The sequence below is a fragment of the Bombus fervidus genome, chromosome 5 (genome assembly GCF_041682495.2).
Source record: "Bombus fervidus isolate BK054 chromosome 5, iyBomFerv1, whole genome shotgun sequence".
In the NCBI taxonomy this organism is placed as follows: Eukaryota; Metazoa; Arthropoda; class Insecta; order Hymenoptera; family Apidae; genus Bombus; species Bombus fervidus.
The window spans coordinates 18,296,295-18,318,694 of record NC_091521.1 but is presented as its reverse complement, the minus strand read 5'-3'; the positions used below and the strand labels follow the sequence as shown (position 1 = coordinate 18,318,694).

At 38.3% G+C, this 22,400-nt stretch overlaps 1 protein-coding gene across 18 annotated transcripts in view; it reads left to right on the top strand.

Moving 5' to 3' along the window:
• LOC139987702 (protein muscleblind) overlaps positions 1 to 22,400 on the top strand; it is a 406,475-nt gene that overhangs the window by 361,469 nt on the left and 22,606 nt on the right. For 11 of the 18 annotated variants that reach the window (XR_011799903.1, XM_072004262.1, XM_072004255.1 and 8 more), the window contains 3 exons: positions 7,045 to 7,263; positions 15,716 to 15,877; positions 22,113 to 22,154. The exons of 2 other annotated variants lie outside the window; for them this stretch is intronic. Coding sequence is in view for 15 of the 16 variants with exons in the window: in XM_072004262.1 (XP_071860363.1) it covers positions 7,045 to 7,263; positions 15,716 to 15,877; positions 22,113 to 22,154 (423 nt within the window). In the remaining variant the exon portion in view is untranslated. The remainder of the gene's footprint in view (positions 1 to 7,044; positions 7,264 to 15,715; positions 15,878 to 22,112; positions 22,155 to 22,400) is intronic. 5 more of the 18 variants (XM_072004261.1, XM_072004257.1, XM_072004259.1 and 2 more) reach the window with 3 other exon arrangements.

The following is a 22,400-nucleotide window of genomic DNA, read 5'->3' as shown; positions in this document are numbered from 1 at the left end:
GCCTGTTTATATATACATATATGTATATACATATATGTGCATATATAGTATATACATATATTCATATATAATGTTATTAATATTCGATATGAACATATGTTTGGATTTTTGCTATTTAGATACGTTAATTAATCTCTAACCTTGATTGGCCGAGGTCTTGTTATCTTTTAATTATGCGGAGAAGTGGAAAATCATTAGTTAACAGATGTTTAATCTTTTCACAGTATAGAACGAGAGACGAGAAAAAGATTTAGGACAGTTATATAGTAGTATAAAATTTACGTATTAACTTTTGATAACATGTGAGTTACTTTTATCCTCCTATTTATTTTTTCTCTTTATTGTATGCAAATTTTCAAACGTCACAAGTTAGTTGCGTTTACCAAGTAAATATTTCTCAATAAAAAAAATTCGTCGAATTTCGTGTTATTTTATTACGCTATGAAAGGATTAAATAAAATTTCAGTAAAAAAAAAAAAAAAAAAAAAATAATAATGACACTTTAGTATAAGAAGCTTGACCAATCAGGGAATCAAACGCCGTAGAAAGCAGAAACGATGACATTATTTATTTCTTCTAATCGTACACAGTAGTGCAATGACAATATAGTTGAATGAATCGTAGTGATATCAATTAATTCGTTTCCTTTTATTTGGCTGTTCGTTTTCGTTTTCCTTTCTTTTTACCTGTTCATGTATAATTTGCATCGATGTTATACTTTACGATCTTGAACTTACTATTTGCGCCACGTTCACGATATATAGCGAACGATCCTACGATGTAATACCGTAACCTCGTAATAATTTTGTTACTATTATACTACATATTACTTATGTGAGACTTCTTTTCATACACAGGCCGGCACTTAGATATAATATAATGGTCCCTCTGTTTCTATTTATCTTACTCTTTTAAATCGGTATCGTTGTTTTATTCTATTTATATTTTTCTATTCGTTCGAAGAAAAATCGAATTTAATCGATAACTATCTTTCTTTCGATAAACATTGCCCTAATTTACCAGATTAATTTCCCATGTTCGTTACCCATGTTTATCATTTTTCTCTCTTGTATTTATTAACAGTATTAATTTTGATTCTTTCTTTCTGTAGCGAATACACGCATTTACTTGTTTTTACTTCTGTTAGCTAGCCCAGAGCTGCTGGCGCGACGATGCTTTCTCAACGCGAAACCTCGCTCTGTCGCGTTTCATTTCACAAAGTGCAATTCTAAAGGGAACTCGTGTTGAGAAGTTAATTTTTTCAAGTTTTCATCCAGCGAAGCGATTCGTTTCCGCGTGAACACGCGAAGCACCGAAACTATCGTTGGCAAAGCATCGATCGCCGCGACGTTGGCGTAATTGTATCATAACTGCACTAAGCTAATGCTCTTTACAGCTTCTTCTAATTTTTCCTCGTGTCTTTTGACATATATATATATATTTGTATGTGTGTGTGTGTGTGTGTGTATATATATATACATATGTATATCTTCGGCAGTATATACAAATTTCTTTTGGCAATCAAAAGGATATATATATATTTTTTTTAAATCTATATATATTTATTTATATTTATATATATACACGTATACATACTTGTCTGTAACTGATTTTTACAGCGCCAGATTTATATTTATATTTATCGTTGTCTTCCTTTTCTTCCTTTTTTTTAAGTCAACATACATACACACACTCTCTAGTTTTTTACTAATTCTATTAATTGTTGAACGTTGAACTGCGACTTATGTGTTTACTTTTACAGCTAGGAGGAGGTGCTTTTACATTATGTATACGATCGCATGCAAGTTTTTTGACATTTTTATATGCATCTATCCGCAAGAACACGTACACATAGACACAACGACGACGAACAAGCGTAAAATATATATATATATATACACACATACATATACATACATATATATGCACACGTACAAGCACGGTGAACATTCACGATACATGCATACACGTGACAATTTCAATAAAACGCAGTCATCGTCCTCATTTCCACGCCGTTATGTTCGACTTTGTGTGTGTGCTTAAGCGGACAGTATGTAACTTTTAACTTCTTCTTATTTCTCATTTTTCTCCTTTTTTTTTTTTTGTCTTTGTTTTCTTTTTCTTTTTTTCTTCTTTTCTTTATACTTTCGTTCCACCGTTTCTTTTTTCTCTTATTTGTGCTAAATATATATATTGTGATATATATATATGTATTTATATATGTTATATATACGTATATAATATATATATATGTACCTTAATCGTGGATCGAAAACGGAACAGCGAAGAATACGGAATAAACGCGTTCATGGGCACCGGAAGTCCTCAGCATCGACCAACAGAGAACATAGCGCTTCGTAATTCGATTAACCGTGTTCGTGAATCCGATTTCGTCGGTGCGTACAGATCGCGATGGACTAACTAGAGCACACACGAGCACACACAGCAGCGATTACGCGTCCCGTAAAGCAGTCCATGTTTCCGACGTGAACGTGCCGGAAACGTGGTAATCAGAGAACGCGGCTACGCATATCAATGTACACTATGGTATTCCCTCTTTCACTTTCTTTCTTTCTGTATCTATATTTCGTCCTCTTCGTGTGTCTGATCATGTGTTCCCGTCTCGCGAGGCATTCTTTGCGAGAGTAAATACTCTGTCCCGTGTTCTATCGAACGCACAGATCGCTGCGAACACGTTTCATTGTTTCTGTGGTCAAATTTTGGGAACGGCGATCGATTCTCGTTATTTTCAAAACGACGCTGGGTCCACTTGCTTACTGATTTACTTGTTCGAGCACGAACACGAGTGTTCGTATTGTACGTACGTGCGACTTTAAACAGGAAAAGAGACGAAGTCGAGCATGTAGCTATCGACACCAACGGAAGATCTAAGATATAGCTGATGATAAATGGAGGGTTCAGTGGAAAAGTGGTACAAGCGCATTTCTTTCGCCTTCTCTTCTCAGAAACGAGATAGGTTAATGATTTCTCAACCATTTCGGAGATGCTAATGCGAAAGTACTAATCTCCGCAGAGATTAACGATTGAGAACTATCGATCAAGCGGACTTTGTTCTGAATTTTTCGAGCCTTTAGTACCTATAGTAATGTGCTTTAATATTTAGAAGTATTCAAATTTTTATATTAAAACGTTTGGAATTAAAGGTTTTGTTACTTGTACTTTTTCTCTAAGTTTCTCAAATAATACATGTATATTTATATAGCTTCTGATGGCTGCAAATGCACATACCTAATATACACGCGTCTAATCAACGTTAGTAAAATAATAAAATTAAAGGCAGGGTTCATCGTGCCTGTTCTCTTTCACAATCTTTCTCTCTCTCTCTTTCTTCTTTCATACTCTCTCGTACGAATATTTCTTTGTCTGTTTGTCTGTCTGTCTGTCTCTCTATCTTTCTCTTTCTCTCTTTCTTTCTCTCCTCTTCTTTCATATTCTCTCGTACGAATATTTCTTTGTCTTTCATTCCCTTTTCCTATCTGTCTGTCTGTCTGTCTGTCTGTCTCTCTCTCTCTCTCTCTCCGTGTATATTTGTTCGTATATTCGTATGTTTGTACATACGTATATTTGTATTCGTATTCGTATCTTTATGTATTTATATTTATATTCATAACATATCTATGTGTTTGATATATTTGATATCGTTCTATGCGATTCGTGTATCGCCTGTGTACGTGTGTGTGTGTGTCTCGTTAATCGTTCGATTTCCGTGCGTGCGTTCCTTAACGAGCTCCCAGGCTTAAACCCGTGTCGAGATCTCGCCTTTTCACTTCCGATGAAGAGCGCGAGCTGTCGGCAAGTCGCGAGTTCCAAGAACAAACGAACGTACGAAATGGACCGAACCTTTGAATATTGTGTCTCGTGGTGCATGTTTTACACTCACACACGCTTGCTGTCTTACCTTCTAACACACACGATAAAGAAACGATGCAGATTGTTGGTTGCCGCATTAATCCAACCCTGGACGTTGTGCGTATACGTTCTACGGCTAAATAAAACGTACCGACTTGCATGGGTCTACGGAATGCTAGGTGAGTTCGCGATGCACCGTGAAAAATATATAGTCGACGGAGAAGATACACGATCGATCGTGTTAATTACGTTAGTCGATAAATTTTCGACGTTAATTTGCATTCCCTATGATTTTACATTTTGTCTTCTTCACTGATACGTACTGATAAAAGGATCATTTTGCTCTAATTCCGAAACTAGCGTATTACGTAGTGATATTTAACACTACTATCGCGTTATTAATATCTTTCTATAGCCCCGGTAAAACTTATTTTTGATTTTTTAAGAAGTAAGCTATTTCGTAATATCGAAGAATTTTCAGACAATACGAAAATTACGAATATGATAGCCGAGGAATAGCAATTTCAAGTTATCTAGAAAGAAAGAAACGTCGCGTCGTCTGACTAATCACGTACCTACTCTACTGCGAACCCGCGACAGGATACTTACGATTTAATAACATTTACATACTAACGTTGAAAGAAACTTCTAAGCGTGTAAGCACGATTTATATTTGTTGAAATTGTATCTAGAGATCGCATATCAATAAGAATATCGGTATTGGCTTGCAATTAGATTCGTTAGAATTTCCATACGGAAAATGTTTCTAACAATGTTTTACCGAAAGCGAGCAAAAAATTCCATGTAAAATATCGAATTCACATTTCGTATTTAAATTCGCAGTATTCGGTATTCTACGCTCGTGTCGAAGAAATTAATTCTGGTAATTCGTCGAATTTGTTATTTATTTATATTAAGGCGAAAAATTAAATTTTCCGCTTTTGTTACACTTCACCAAGTAAAATATTCGTTATTTCAATTCGTACGTAGGAAACGTAACGGTGTCCAGTGAACTAAAAGATCTAAAATTTTGTATATAAAATTAATTTTCGTATACTTGGAAATCAAATACGTTCTTAAAATTTGGCGATGTGATCGACGGCAACAGACTAAAAGGATACGATAACAGATAAAAACGACAACGGGAAAATTAAAAGCCATTTGAAACAAGCGTTTTATCTCTAGTTTTATTTCAATTTTTCTCTTTTTCTTCTTCCGTTTCATTGTTTCTCGTTACTGGCACTTCTTCGTGCGACTGGCGTATAAATCGCGGTGAAATATTACCAAAGGTTCATCTGACTATATATTTTTTCAAAACGGCGTGCATTGCAACACAGAAGACAAACGGCCGGAAATAGTAGATGATGCATGCGCAAGGAATCCTCTAACATATGTGCGAATTAACCCGATTGATAGAACACTGAAAACTCGGATGCATCCGTCGAGACATCCGTCATACTACACCACACCACCACCAACCAAAGTAACCCCACCATCGTACACCCACGCCCACATTCCCATAATTTTTTTAGTTCACCTTCTCGAAATATAGCCGTCCAATTTTCCGTGTCCTCTGACCTTATTGGGCGGGGCGAGGGTACACTGAAACCAGTGAGCGATGCCTATTTGACAATATTCAACACGGTATTTAGTTCCAACGTAGAGAGTAGTGATTAGATGTTTCCTGTTTTTCTCTCTCGTCGTTCTGGGCGTTGATATGTCTCGCTCTCTGACGCATCGCGTTCGATCTTCTCAGAAAATTCAAATAAAATTTGTTGCAATTATATAATCAACTTTAAATAACTTTGCTATAGTATGATAAATCGTGTAAGATTTGTAACGTAGAACGCGGCTTTGATCAAGTTTATCGTAATAGTTGGAGAATTTAATTGGTTTCATAGATAACACATTCGTAGATAACATTGAAAAAAGGAATTGTGAAAGTACGTCATGGATATCGTAGTTGCGAAATGTATCGTAGCGAAGTCAGTAGATCGGGCTACCGTACTAACGGCCAGAAGCAATAGACGAAGAACCAAAAAACAGTAAGGTAGGCTGTTTTTTCGCCTTCCAGAACGAGCCCGTACGTCCAAAAATGGGGCGCTCTTTCGCATCATCCGATCCTCTTGCCATCACCGTACACGTATCTTCTTCTTTTCACTACTTCACTTTCACAGCCGTACATTCTTTCCATACTGGTATTTTCGTCTTCGTCTATTTCCTTCCGCTATTCCATACGATATTCTCCTCTCTGCATTCTCCTTTTCATACTCTGTATATTATTCCGTGTTCCTACGTTGCATTCCAATTGCTTGACAAATAATGTTTCACACGATCATCGATTTAGCGATAGTTAGTGGAAAATCGGTTGCGTGTCCCAGGTTGTCAAATAAATTTTACCTTCGTACCTTTTTGTCTATTGTCACGCCGACTCGTGTTTTCCATAACAATTATCAATGAAACGTTGGTTTCGGAGTTTCGTGTCTTGGGAAGCCGTGTATGCGCTTATATTTCGGAAAATCCTTCATTTTATAAAATTGCAAGATACCGCGAAGTTATCTATTCACGGTTGATATTTCCAGCGAATCGAAGCTCCAGTATCAACGTTTGTTCAAGCATACCATTCGTCTTGCTGCGTATCTAACCTCTTTCATTCGCGACACGCATATTCGCTAACGAATCAAAGACCCTTCTGGCATCAACAATTTCAACGGGACCTTCGGAAACCAAGCGGGAATCAGTGACGTTTCTAAAAATTTCATCGATTCTGTAAACGTTTGTCATTGCTTCGCCATTCCCAAGATCAGCTCCTAAATCCAAAGACCACCCACGATCCATCTCTACGTTTCAAAGGTAAAAACTCGACATAAGCACACATACACGAACGTGTCCAAACGTATTATTGAAATATATGCGAACGTGCCAAACGCATTATATACTCATAGTACACTTACAAGCAACGTATTCAAACATTTCCAAGCCACCTAATCGTATTACAGACTCACGATATAGTATTTCCAAAGAGAAGCAATACAGGTACAGATAGACCAGTTTATCGCCTCACCCAACTGTTCCTGGAGCTGCCCCCGGTTTTGCGCCCCAACCCCAAGCCCCTCAAACCCCTTTGGCCACATAGATAGAGTGCCATGCCATGCGTGTTCGCTCTTGCTGTAGGTATGTCGCGAGTTTCAACGCGGGGCGTGCAAACGCGGCGAGACGGAGTGCCGGTTTGCGCACCCCCTCGAGACGGTGCAGGCGAACGAGGACGGCTCTGTGACGGTCTGCATGGACGCTGTCAAGGGCCGATGCAATCGGGACCCCTGCCGCTATTTCCACCCCCCTCTGCACCTTCAAGCCCACATTAAGGCCGCACAATCTCGGGCTAGCATTGCGGTAATGCATTCTCTCTCTCTCTCTCTCTCTCTTTCTCTCTCTCTTTCTCTCTCTCTTTCTCTCTCTCTCTCTCTCTCTCTCTCTCTGTCTTTGCCTCTTTCTATCTTCATTTCTATTAATCTTTCTGTCATCGCTAATTTTCTCTTTTCCGTCGTTTGTTTCTAATTTTCTTTCATCCGTCGTTCTATCTATTTCTAATCATTTTCTTCCTTTACATTCCCGTAAGCCTTCGTTTACCTTTATCATCAGTTCCAGATACCTCTTTGTTTTCCGTTTTGGTTTTCAATCCCACCTTGACCCCTTTTACTTACACCTTTGTGACTTGGCATTCGAATCACTGAGAACGTTCCGATATACCAAGACTTTGGTTTCTTTCCTTTAATCCGTCTACACGGGGAGGAAACCTTTTCAACCTAATATCCGATAAGTCTCCCTAGTTGGTTCGAGATCCCTTTGAATCTTTGTCCCCGCAGCACCCGCCACCTCCGCGATGACCAGGCGACAAAAGCCTCGCTGTCGTCATTAAACGAATGAGTCAGACAGATACGGAGCAGACGGGTGGATAAAGAATCGACGGAGGAGACAACTACTGTAGTGGCAAAAACGTCTCCCAGGAGTCGCGGTTCCTCTAACGCGAAACTAATCGCGATCTTGTCTCCATTTTTGCTCGTCCTATTAACGAATCGTTCCTAAAGTGAATTTTTTAAACGAATCCCTCTTCTGTCAGGCGACCTATTCAAGTTAACACTCGCGCGACAGTTGCTAAGAGAATTACGTAAAAAAGTCACTTTCCTTCTAAGCTATATTTTCGAGACTTATACTTTTGAGACGCACGATCGTACTTTGATGCGATTAATTTTGGCAAAAGAACTCGAAGAAGAGTCACGAAACTCGTCGTTTCGATGGATTTGACGGTGCTAATAAAAAATTACAAAAAATATCTTGTCGCGAGATCGAAACGATCCGAATGGATGGATCGAAGATCGCGCGGGTGTTAACGGATCCGATCGATTCTCTCTTCCATGATTCACGCTCTTTCTTTACTCTAACTCTCTTCTCGCCTCTCTGTTTCTCTTTCTTTCTTTCAGTTCCATGTGGCGTGTGCTTCATGTGCGGATGTCTTGTACACGTGTCTTTTTTTATTATTTTTGTCTCTCTTCGTCCTCGCTGGAAACTGGTTATCAACCGGTCTGCTGTTGTCTGTTTGAATCTGGGCTGAGCTTCGCGAAAAAGATGCGGTGGTGGTGAAAGTCTGGCCGTTACGTGTGTATATACGTGGCTTTAATTGGCACGCCTACCGACGGGCAGAATCGTTTTGCATGCGGACAATCGAAATTTCCGATCGCGTCAAACGAAAGATATTGTTTCGAAATTTTCAATCTCCAGGCGACTTAACCTTTTCGTTGCATAATTCATTGTCAAAGGAATGTCAATGTTTGAAAAGAAAAAGAACGTTGTTCGATTCTCGACTTATTCTCGATACGACGTAAACTCGTCTTTTTCTTTTATCTTTCTTATATTTTCAATTTAGATAAGATACTCTGTGTATCGTTGCCCCGTTGTCGATCCTTCTCGCCGAAGGAAAATAAATTTTTATCGTTAAAGTAGTAGAGCCCCGTAGTAACGAATCTGCTGTACGGCAGTGTTCGGCTGTAATTGAACGTAAAGGTTAACGTTGACCGGTGATGAAACGAAGTGAAAACGAAAAGACGGAAGGAAATATTCTTTAGATTTGTTACACCACGTACCGTTCGTCTAACGATCGAAAGGCGACTGTACAGAGGTGTTTTGAACGGAGCCCTGAAGGGCGGGAAAAACGGAAGTTACGTGGTTGTCGAAGAACAAAAGACTCGAAGTGCACGCATATCCTACTTGTCCGAACATCGAACCCTTCTTCCCTCTTCTATCTCTTTCCCCCCACACTTCTCTCTTTATCTCTCTTTATCTCTATCTATTCTCTGTTTTCGATCTTTCACGTGTACTGTCATCCTCTTTCAGTTTCCTGGGTTTGCGTCAAAAGGAGCTTTCGTTGCTGCGCTGCTTTTCGCCAATCTACGTCGAGTATATACATCGGGCTTCCCCCTTGAACGCAGTAGTCCCTCTTACGTACTCTTATATATATATGTATATATATATATATATATATACGCCACTACACACGTATCGAACTCTCTATCTACCTATCCATCTATCTATATCTATATATATACATATTATTACAACGATACGTATATATATACATATATTCCTCTGTGTTTAGCACTGTCGCACGCGAGACAGATTACCGAATCACAAGTAAAATTGGCCAATAGTTGCGCAGTGCTCGAATTAACGCGATAACCGTATCGAGCAGTGTGTCGTCGAGCACGAATTATACAGGTTTATCGGTAGCAACATGGAAAAACAATTGGCATTTTTGTTCTCAAAAACTACACAACTTACGTCGATCGATAATACTATTTCTCGGTCGAACAATTACGAACGTAAAAGAGCAAGAAAGCAGAAACGAAACGTCAAACTCGATACGGTTATCGTTGAAATGTATATTATATTAGTTTCTCTCGTATTGTACACCCGTTACTCCTCCTCGATGTCTTTATTTTCTATTTCTTCCGTTCTCCAATTCACTGGTTCACGGTCTATATATCTCTTCTCCACTTTTCTTTCCATCTTCTTTCTACCTCCGATTATTCTCTTTTCCCTTCGTTCTTTTCTTTTTTGTTCTCTCGCGTTCTCTCACTCCGATTCACGCTGTCCTATCGATCATACACCGGTCCTACGTTCTTTCCACCTCATTGTTTGTCGCTTTTGTGTTCGTCCAATTTTCTATACGTTATTCCTTGTATGATGTTCAAGCCGTTCTCGTAGCGTGTAGTGAGTAGTACACGAGGCAGAATTCTTGTTTAACATCACCAAAAACACCACTGTTCTATTTCTCTCTTTCTAGCAGCCTATCGCAGCTATCCAGGTGCAAAGAACTAGTTGCAATACACCAATCACCTGTTTCGGTGCCTAGGTCGCAATAAGTACAAGATGTTTCCGCAGCCACACGTGACCGCTCCATTTCTATCTATTCTAACATAATGCATTATCTTTTTATCGATTATTACGTATACGATTCTTCTTTTGATCGATTATTTCCATCCACAGTAGATATATCAGCTCAGAATGTCATACTAATAAGCACTATAATTATTACGATAGCTCCCTCACGTGTGATTACGCTCGACCAAAATTTCAACCGGCAAACGTCGAAATGGAGCGTGATCACGATCTTGTAAATAAGAAGTAGTAGTTAAAGTGACATGTCTTTCATGAATGACACGTACACCACTCTGCTGACAAGCTGTGCTGCACGAACCCCGGCTATCAACCCTCGCTGCTGTTTTGCTGCCCCACACAAAAACGCTACACTGAGAGTCGTCGAGCCTAAAAAAGTAAAAAAAAATAAAAAAATAAAAAAATTGAAATTTTTTACAAAATGTACAGTAATTGTATAAAAGTAAAAGATAAAGATATAGGCACGTACGTAAAAGCAAAATATAGAATATACGAATTTGCAATAGGTCTGAAAGTCTCAAACTCGATCATTTGGGTTTGTTGGGAGGTGTGTGTGGGCCAAGGCGAAAGGGAGTGTGTTTCTCGGATCTTCTGTCTTCGTTCACGTTTGCACTCGACCGACTTCGTAGATTACCTTCGCGTTCGTGTAATTACAAACGAAACAAACCAGATCGTTAGTGAAACGTTGCTCGGTCGACTCGTCGAAACTCAGCATCTTCCCTCGACTATTTGTGAAAATTGAAAATTCTACGATTACCTGGATGTAATTTCACGCGATTAGAAATAAATATTTCTGACGTTTACGCCTCGTCTACGGGCGCGAATTTCCCGATAAATCGAACAATTTTCGATAGTTTTGTCGAGAATATCGTACAAGTCGAGGGACGGTCAACGAAAAGATAATATCCACGACGTACACTGGCGAAAAATCATGAAATCGTGATCAAATTCGCCGTTGTTTTTAACGCGATAGTAGGATAAAAATTTCGATAAAAATACTTTTACAGAATGAAAGATACGTATTAACGCGATCGAAAGCAAAATCGCTGTTAGAGAAATCTTTGATCTCGAATTCGCAAAAATTCGCCTGGGTGCGTCGGTTGATTCGAGAGACGGAGGAGGGGGAGAGGGATAAATAGTAAGTTCGTTTAAGAGAAAACAAGTAAGCCGAAGATAACAAATGGGAAAGCGCATACGTGTCTCGAACGACGGTCGAAGAAGAGATATTTTGCTGTCCGATCGTTCGCGAATTTGTTTTCGGGGGACTAAAATTGTCCATGGGCCGAAAGACAGAGAACGAACGCAGATAAAAAAAGAAGTAGTGAGGGAAAAGTCAGAAAAACTGGCAAAGACAAAAGAGGAGAAAGAACGCGAAAAAGGAAAAAGACGAAAGAAAAAAGAACGATAAAAAGAGAAACGAGAGAATGCGAGAAAGACATTTTCAGCGACGTCGCGCGGAAGACCTGCAGCCACACCCGGAACACAATGGAAGAAAAGTCTCACGTGGATGATTGCGGCAGACCAGCTTGTTGGCAGGGAAGTCTCATTCTCTAAAAGTGGTTTTCAATTTCCCAAGGGTGCATACCGCGTACCTACGGAGTAAGGAAAATTTTGTTCGAAAATTTGCCTCGAGCTTGTACACCGATGTATGCACGCCATTTTGACCAGCAATTTGAAATTTGGAATTTCACCAAGATGACGAAATTTCGTATTAATACCTCCGCGTCTCTGAATCTCTCTTCCGTTAACGTGGTCTTCTTTTTTTTTCGTAATAGGGGAAATATGTGCAACATCGTACGATTAAGGTTTCAAGATTTATAAAATAAAGTCAAAATGCTTGAAAACGATATATGTAAAAAAAAATCCAGAAAGCGATATACGTACATTTGTAGAGTTACGATTTAACAAGAAAAAACGACGTTGGTAATTTGACGTAACGTGGAATTATCGTTCGACTTTATAACAGCTTGAAGCCTTTATGACTCGTGTAGGATATTGCATAGATTGCCCGTGAAATAGCAAAATATGAAATGGAGTAAAAATTAATCGCAAACGCTTGACTGTTCCAATTAGAATTACGACTGAAAAAGCCAATGGCGTTCGGTGAGCGAGGCAAATTTGTCAAATAAACCGATTTAATCGCCCGCTCCTTTGATTCGTCGATTTGTTTCGAGTATTCATTCTCTCGCCGTATGCCGATATTCCATTAGATCGATTAATCTGGAGTTCTCGCAGGCGCATCATCATCCACACGATCGACAACCGCCAAACATCGTCTAATCAAATCTAATGCATCTGTTCGAAATGCACTCTTCGGAATTGCTATGCCATGATCTCTGAATGTTTGTCACATTATACGACACGAAACATGTCCTCTTTGATATCTGATACCACCTACAGAAAAGAGAGTACGGATCGGTCGCGAGGCTACGATGTACGTACGTAGGAATACGGTGGTCCAGCCGATAGTAAGAATTTTTACCCAGCAATTTCGATTCGTACATACAAGATGTTACACACGATATGCACGCACATTTGACACGCACCTACACCTACTTACATTCGCCTACACATTTTGATACATATCGCTAAAACGACGTCATCTACGAAGAAGAGATGCCAGCGACGAAACCAGCGGAACGTCGAAACAATGCCAACCGGAAGCCTGTGCAGCGTGATATTACTTAATTAAACTCTATATGTCTTTTAACGAATTTTTCAGGGATTAACGAAACGTTTCTAAGGAGACGCCTTCTTCTTTTCAGTTCGTTCCTTTTCTCCTGTTTTATCTATCTTCTGTCAAGTATCGATATATTCTATATACGTATAAAAGGCAAACCGATCGACTCGAGGAGAATCAATTTATCTTGCAAATGTTTGAAAAATCGAGCGATAACCTCGATGATAACCGGTGAACTCGATCGGTTTGCCTCGTGCGTGGAACATGTATCCAATTCGTATTTTTCTTATTTCTTCCATCGAAATTCTTTGTCTTTCGATGGGCAAAGAAAGAAAAAGAACTGGACACAACGGAGGATGAAACGAGAGGATATCACGGCGAAACTAATAAATTTCGACAGATAGCTGGCCGATTATTGCAGGTGTTGCCGGAGTCAGAAACGCCAGTCGATATCCCGATGGACGATCAAATGGAATTCTCCGGTTATATTCTTTCGTCTTTTGCTGCCCGTATTTCACACCGCTGCTCTATATATTTCATTGTTACCTTTCCCGACTCCTCGTCCGTCTTCTGTTCTCTGGATACTTTATTTTCAATTACCAGAACACGCCAATTTCTTCCATTTTAGACGTCTGATCGGGGTACACACGGACGTTCATTGCCATTATTTCGCAGATCTTTGCCGACGAGCAGCCGACGCACGCCTATCGGTTCTATTATCGATCCGACAGGATCTCTATTACTATTTGTTATTACTGTTAATATGATTATCGCAGCACATTGTCCATTTTGAAAATGTTGATTGTCTTTCTTTTAGGATCACGTCCTTTTTGCCATATGTTTTCGTTGATCTTCTCGTTTTTCCTTTTTTCAACGTGTTTCAGCAGGATTCGACCGCGTTTCGGTCCGTGTAAACGCAGTTTCACACGAAAACCGCGCGATCTCGCTTATTTTCTCCGACCAGTTTGTACATTCGCAACGTTATTTTCTTTTTAACTGCGTTTATTGGATCAAAAACGTGGTTGCTGGCGCACAATCGCGACCCGACACTGTTTCTCCACGGGTTTCTCTGTCGGTGTTTCCACGGTGAAAAACGAGATCACGGGAAAGAATGGCCGATCGAATCGCGGAAAGACGGATGCGAGGCAATTACATCAACCTCGACACCGCGTACCTCGCGAGAGCAACCCGAGAAGCGTGTCGCGTCTGCATGCGTGGCACATTAATTTACGTGTCGTTTTACGTGTGTCGCGCCACAAAACACACGTGGCTGCGGCTGTATGTGCACAACGCATAGTACACGCACGCGTAAAGGAAACTTTGGTTACCCTTTACCGTCTACATGTATCGTACATGTTACGGACAAGACGCGAAATTTTAACGAATCAAGTTTTAACCAGACGAAATTCGAGCTGTCTAATTAATTCTTGCAAATTTGTAGATTTACAGCGCAACAGGACGCGTAGTATCGCAGTACGTGGCAGTAGATAAAAAAGCGTGTCGTGAAATACAGCAGGTATACAGTAGTTAATATTCGGCTTGACACTAATTAGTAAAACTATTTAGATTCTATATCTTTAACGATTAGAAATAAAACAGACCGTTTTAGATATTTTTGTGAAAAAAAAAAAAAAAGAACTGTCGAAGATATCGGGATGCACCTTGAGTTTGTTCCTGTCGACAAACGAGAACCCTATACCTACAATTAAAAGGATTTCACTTACATTTCTTTCGCGTAGATCTTGTTTCGCGACAACCGAGTAGACAAAACGCGAATTCTTCGTTGGACATTTCGCATCTTGTCTAGCGAAGATTCGACTTATACTCGTACGTATCTCATTTCGCGTCTTATCCGTAACATATATATTTAGTTTTTGGTCGATATAGTTTATTGTAAGTTGTATATAGATATATGCACATAAATAATACGACGAGAATTTATACGTTATATGGGATCTGTCTTAACTTGAACTACTTGGATTTTTTATATATATGTATATTATATACGCGATTCTGTCGTTTCTTGCCTTTAGCCTCAACTGGTCTGTTTTTCTTTTTTTGATTTTTATCTTGCCCTCTTCCGCCTGACGATGCTTCTTCATGCTTGCTGACAAAAACCTTCGTACGCTTCGCTACCTGCCAATTAACGCCTGCGAAATTATGCCGACCAAAAACCCTCTGCGCCCGGAATCTCGAACACGGGGACACGAACAAAAATTGGAAATCGAACTGGGGGAAAACAAAAATCTTACATCATGTACACACGTATATATAACGCCGAATGCAACGATGAAACGGATGGCAAAACGAACTGCGTGTACAACGAACATCACGATAATACCAATAACGATGATTATCGTCAAAATAACGGAAAATAATACCGAATGATTATCGAAACCGCACGATGTTCGTGATCGATACGGAACGTGGAAACATCCCTGACGAATAATCTGCCCGGCGTACCTATGGCAACCTGTCTATGGGGCAAAAAAAATGTGTATATATAATGAAATAAAAAAAAATATATATATATATGTATTCGTATACATTTAATGGGAAAAAATGATGGATTGACGGGGAAATTTTAACGGTCAATCGCACGCACGTACGAACGAAAATACACGCAAAACACGGATACGAAATAAAATTGAATGAAACACGAAACAAAAAAAAAAAAAAAAACAAAAAAAAAAATTGAAAATGAAAACGCAGACGGCGACTATGCCGACGAACGTTGCGGGAATGGGCGCGTTGGCTGGCGGAGTGTCAGGAGTGCCGGCAACTGCGGTTCCCGGAGGACTTCAGAGCGCCAGTATAGCAAGCATCGAACTCGGCAAGAAGCGGATGCGCGACTCCAATGATGATCTGCTAATGGTACCACGGCTTATGCATGGAATACACTCTCCTTTTTTTTGTAGCTAAATTCCGCGAAATTGGCCCGAACATTTTTACTTTGCTTCTTCTTTACTTTCGATCGTTACTTTGTCATTTTGTCCGTGATGTTCCTTTGCGTTCTTTAATGGATGTTTGCTAGGCTACCTGCCGACATTGAAGCGAGGTGAGTAACTATGAATTAGCACCTTACATAGCTTTATTTTTGGTTTTATGAGAAATTCGTAACAGATATATAGATCGATACATAGATCTGGAGATAGTTTCTTTGGTTTGACGGAATAGCGTCTTAACCTTTTTGGGGATGCATTTCTTGAGATCAAAAAGATAGCATACTAAACGACCTAAATTCAAACAAAAAAGTCATATACATACGTATATATATATATATACATATGTCGACATTATCCCTCAAAAGATTAAGTTTTCTGTTGTTTTATGTACAGCCTATTTTCTAGGACAAACTGTTTGTTTTCAGACCGCGATGATCGTAATAAATAATAAATGTTAGCTTTTGTTAGAACGTTTTATGCTTTTGTATTTGATTCTTTTAAATATTTTTTTACGTTAGTGGCTCTACCAATGCTTGAATGTGATTTCGTCGATACGAATATTTTGGAGGCATTACAATATAAATATTTTATTAGTCCAGACGAAATTTTTTTTCTCGGATTTCCGAAACGTGTATTGAAATTCTCAATGTTATTACGATTGTCTTCGAAGAAAACGACGTATTTTTTCTTCGCGTAATCTTAACAGAAGATAAACCGAGATTTGTAAAAGATTCTATAAAAAACATAGTAACAATAATATAGAACAATGAGAAACAAAATTATCGTTTAATATTTTTGTAATTAATAGATGAACTCTTGGTAATAATCCAACTAAAAATTCCATTAATAATTAAAAGATGAAATTAACAGTTTTCATGGAAAACGTATTATCGTAGATAATATCAAATATTTATAAACTGTAGTAGTTTGGATATATACATATATATATTAGTAATTGTATATATGTATATGGGGTTAAAAATAATTAATCCTTAATTACCAATGGTGCTAATTTATAGTAATTCACCGTTATGCTACTCAAAACATAAAATTGAGTAAAAGGAAAAGTTTAAACAAACGATACACATAAATAATAGCAATTTTCCAATATCATATCTGGCAAATTATTGCACTATAGATAGGTACAAATATAAATAGGTAGATATCATTTTAAATAGATTAAAATTTTGTTATTTTCACATGTTTATATACTTAACCAGCTTGCTGCTACAAGCGTTTCTTCTATTGTTTACTTCAAAGTAGCCTAAATAATTTTTAATTCATACATTAAAAGAATTGTTTTGAGTAGTATATCTTCTTAATAGCACTAGGAAAATTAAATATTTTTAATTGATAGAAAGAATGATCATACGCAAGGAAGGAAAAAGAAAGAGAATCTATCACAAACATCATTTTTTGTGATCCGATAGTCGATCATGAAACATACGTAGTCACAGTCCTACTCATATATCGCTAGACACTATATAACATCATGTTATGTTTTGACATAAAAATTTTTTATTCGATTATGTTGAAAATTTTTAAAATTGTAGCAAATTATACGCGTTATATTTTATATATATATATATGTTTCTCTTATATCGTAGTATAATGTAGATCAAAGTTGCAAATTATAGAAATGGCACGCCATAAGATAACCGTTCAGCGATACGTTACAGTATGATCTTCAAAATTTAAATCGATTTAGTTGTCTTATGATACGTACGATTCGTTATTAGGTATCGCAATTTCATTTTTTAATTATAAAAATTGATTTCTACCTTTTTTGAACGTGCTGGTTGTAAGTGTCTGAGAGATTTATGGACGGTAGTGTAGATCATCGTTTCTGCTTCGATAAAGCTTCCAGACATCCGCAGTCCGCTGAGCAACACTTGCACAGCGTATTCCGGAAACGGAAAGGATAAAATGAAGAAGTTCGGGCTATTTTCCGGAAGTTCCTAGTAGAATGTCATATGTTTAAGTTACGAACATATAATTCATTGCGATTGTGAATACACTGCCGAGCGCGCTTAGAGCTCTAGCTCCTTTCTTCTCGTATACATATCATGTATATTTTTTGTTTTTCTTCTTTCTTTCTCTACATTTTGCTTTTACCTTCTAACAAGAGGAATATTTGTGCCTGTACTCTTCGCAGGGTTAGAAATCCGCGATATGCTACTCTATACTTTTTAATTTCCTCGTATCTTCAACTCTTTTCGTAATAAATATCGGTTTCATACAGATTTAATTGTTAATCACGATCGACGGATAAATATATCAGCTTTATCATAATCGTTATTCGTTGATTGTATCAAATATTCTTCTTTTTTTCTATACTTTCAGTCTCTTCGTTTCATTCGAGCTTCTTTACGCCCATTATTCGCGTTAATTGCTTATCACACACGGTACCGTACGATTTATTGGTTCTCTTTGTTCTCAAAACTCACTCGCGAATTGAAATTTTCAGACAATCTCTCTCTCTCTCTCTTTCTCTTTCTCTCTCTCTCTCTCTCTCTGTCCCATCATTTCTACCTTTCTGTCTCTTCTTTTTCATTCTCTTCGTTGGTTTCTTCAGACCGTTTACATACTTACTTTCTACGTTTAATTTCGCTTCGTATTCTGTCGTTCGTTGCAGTGTTGTCCGTATCAGAGCTTACGCCTCGTAATGTATTTATAGATCGCTTGGTTGTTTGTTTCTCGATCATCAACCACGAATCGGTACGAGCAGTAAACGAAACGATAGAGAGGAAGAAAAAGAAAAGTTACCTAAAAGTTAGCCACAAATTTAAGAAACGTTCAAAGTTTTAGAAATAGAAGAGGTTCGTGGTTGTTGATAACGTACACGATCGATTTTCATGTAAACTCACTCCCTCTGGCGAAACCTCCACGAAACGAGAGAGGATCCGCGATCGGCGAACGATCGTTCGTCCGTGATCGCGATCTGATCGATGGCTATTGCTTCACAGTCTCGAGTCACGCGCGCATTTCCCTTTCATTCGTTCGAAATTCAAATTTAACGAGTTCGCTTCGACGAAACACCGTCGATCTATTTTCCATTTCGTGTTCGTGTCAATGTCGTTGGACGATAGAATCGTGCCTCGTTAAAAAAAACGGGTCGACGACCATTATCCAAGGCAATTCGAGTGATTTTGAGAATTCATAGGATATATTGATAACGTGCGCGCGTGTTTCGCAGCGAAACATCGTGACGAAATCCTTGAAACTCTAATCTCCGTATCGTCAGGACCTCCATTGTGAATAGAAAATACGAAAGCGTGTAAAATAGAGAAACGTTACGGATGAGATTGATCTCCACTCATACACGGTTTAACGCAATACTATGACAACCGGCTAGTTTCGAGCGTAATTTCTGCAATTTAACAAAGAATAGTTAAAAAATTTTTTTAAACATGGAATAAAAAAAAAAGCTTAGGTGGATAAATAAATATGTACATATGTATAACCATATAATTTACATGCATATGTATATTGTGAACTAGTAGTTAACATTCACGTAACGTTGCTGTATATCGCCGATCGTCATAGTATTAGTAAGAAAGAATACGAGTGTATGAGGGTTTCTGGGAAAAGGTGGTACAAGTGACAAGATCTTTAATTCGAGAAAACTACGATAGAAAAATTTGTATCGTTCGGATATAGTTGTAAAGGGTTGGAGATTTATCGCAAACTCTCCACCGTATGTACGATAGTGTCAAATAATACGTATCGTTTCCTTTGCGAAAGAAGATGTACTTGTATCATGTTCTCACTGGGCTTCTTACACGATACTTTGAGAAACGAGAGATGGTTCTTGGAATATGGATGAACTGTGGCGAAACACGATTGGTACTGCGTTTACGGAGCGTTAGATCTGTGTAAATTCTGAGCTTGCGCCGATGATGCATGTTGTGCTTAAGCGACTACCGAGGTGATGGTGTCAAGCGTCACTCCCTCGACGCTCTGGACGATGACCCGAAATTTTTATCTTTTTTCTATAGAGAACCGAGGAACGCGAAATTTTCTCACTCACTTTTTGTCAGAATATCCTTTTCCTCTTTCTTCCTCGTTATTTTCTTCTCTTCTTTTTTTATTTAATTCGACACAGAATGTCCCGTAACACGTGTACAATATTTTACAAATTGGCTCCACATCTAAAAGTATCTAACGAAAGAAGCTCGTATTACATGTCCTATTTGACCGTTTTTATCAACTTTTTCTTTTTTCGTTCTTTTTAGATTTTCGATCAAATCTTGAAATATTGCTCACGCGTTATAAGACACCATGTATATATCGATTTCTTTACCGGTCGCCTAGCATTTTCAGGATCACGTCGAAATTGCTAAGAGCACGGTAGATGCTTGACATACACAGGCTAATTTTCTACGCTACTACTTTCTTTATTTTTTCTTTTTTTTTTTTCATTTAGTCTATCTGTGTGTCGTCTTTCTTTCGGAATTTTCCTTCTCCAATTTAGTCCGTCTCCTTCGACGTTTCTTGGTTTTGTCGCGTTATTCGACTTCTTTTTATTTTTTTTTTTTTTTCATCGGTATTCGATCGAAACTCTAAGCTTCTCTATCTCTAGTTTCAAACCGTGTCAAATTTTTGTCGCGTTTCTCTTTACGATGTTCGTTTATTTTTCTATTCCTATATTTCCGTCTTTTCTTTGCAAAGAACCTAAATTGTAATAATCAAAAAGGATGGACAGACGTTGTTTCACTTGTATCTTGCACCTGAGCTTGCGACATGTTTTCCAACTCCTCTCTGTAACTAGCAAAAGAATTCTTTGCGCCACTATTTACATTTTACACACCGAAATTTGAACTTGTATCTGGTTGATCCGCTGTTTCGTGAGCACCTTTGTTTCTTTTTTAATCCTGTCGCATCGATATATACACGCAATATTTGTACACGTGTGACAGTTCTACTCACACTTGTTCCCGCCTCTATCTCGACAACAAACCTTCTTACCAGCTTCTCAGCTTTTGCATCTGAAACTCTGTGCAGCTTCCTCTATATCTTTCTTCTTCTCTAACTTAACCTTTCGACATTTTTTCTAGAAAACAATAAAAATGAAAGAAAAAAAACACATTTTTTCCTTTCGTTCCGCTTCTTCTGTCCGCCAATCGATCGATGATCCATCGTATCATCGTGTTTGTATCTGCTCGGAGCTTTTTCTACGCGAGTCCGTTTCTGTTTATCTTTTTCTCGTTATAACGTTCAGCAATCTTTTCTTATTTTTTTTTTTTTTTTCAGCCAGGAAGCTTTCGATCAAACGATCCCCGATTTTTCGTCCGATCCTTCTTCGTTTAAAGATTTTTCGTCTACGATTACTATATACAGATACACGGCAGATTATCCAAGGGAACTTCACGAGATCGAAGCAGGATTCGATTTCGATCAAGAGATCGAGGAAAACTCAAATTTCTCTATTCTCCGTTATCTTTTCTCTATTTCTCTCTGTTTCTCTGTCTCTGTCTGTCTATTTATCTCTGTTGCTCCTAGGCTACCTTAAATAGGAAAAAAAAAGCGAACAGTATCGTCCGTGTTTGCGTTCGGCGTTATACGTTTTTGTAATGGATCAACTTGACTTTGAATTCAAGCAGGATCAACGATTCTCTCTTTAATTGGCCCCGTGACACGGTGTGTTCCATGTAATAATAACTAACTGGCTGGTCTTTCTGACACGTTTCTTCGATATCGTAGAGGCAGGGATCGTCGAAAACGAAAAGAAACGAATGTCGTTACGAAATGATAACCAAAAAGATAGAGCGAAACAGCCGAAACGAAAGAATGAGCAAAAACGAAAGAAAAAAAGAGCAGAACAGAAATGAGAATCTTGCAGTTATACAACAACGATCGTCGTCATTTAGGAACGTCGCCGCAAGCTGCGTCATCGGCACAACTTTTACACACTACTATCACTACTATTTACTACTAACTACTAACTAACTATTATCATTGGTACCGTTACTACCACTATTACTACCTATTTTTGTCGTGATGTGTTTACCCAACGATTGAATATACATACCTGATTCTATTTCTCTGAGAACCGATACCCCTCTTTTTATGTCTCATCTTCCTACAAAAATCCAATTATACAGACGCAACTCGTACAACCTCTTCCTCGAAATTAGTTGAAACCGATCCTGTCTTTGTTGCAGATGGACATGAAGTCTGTCGGATCGTTCTACTACGAGAACTTTGTAAGTGCAGAATCTAACCACTGAATCATACAAAAAAAAAAAAAAAAAGAAATAATAATAATATAAAATTAACGATAACCATATATTATATATTATATGTAATTCATGCAGTACTTTTCTTCGTTCCGATCTCGCGCTCTTTGTGCACTTGTACACCATAGATTATTTCCGCGCGTTTGATGAATCGAGTTAAACGAAAAAGAACGAGAGGAAACGATTTTACAGTATTACTCTTCCCGCGTTATG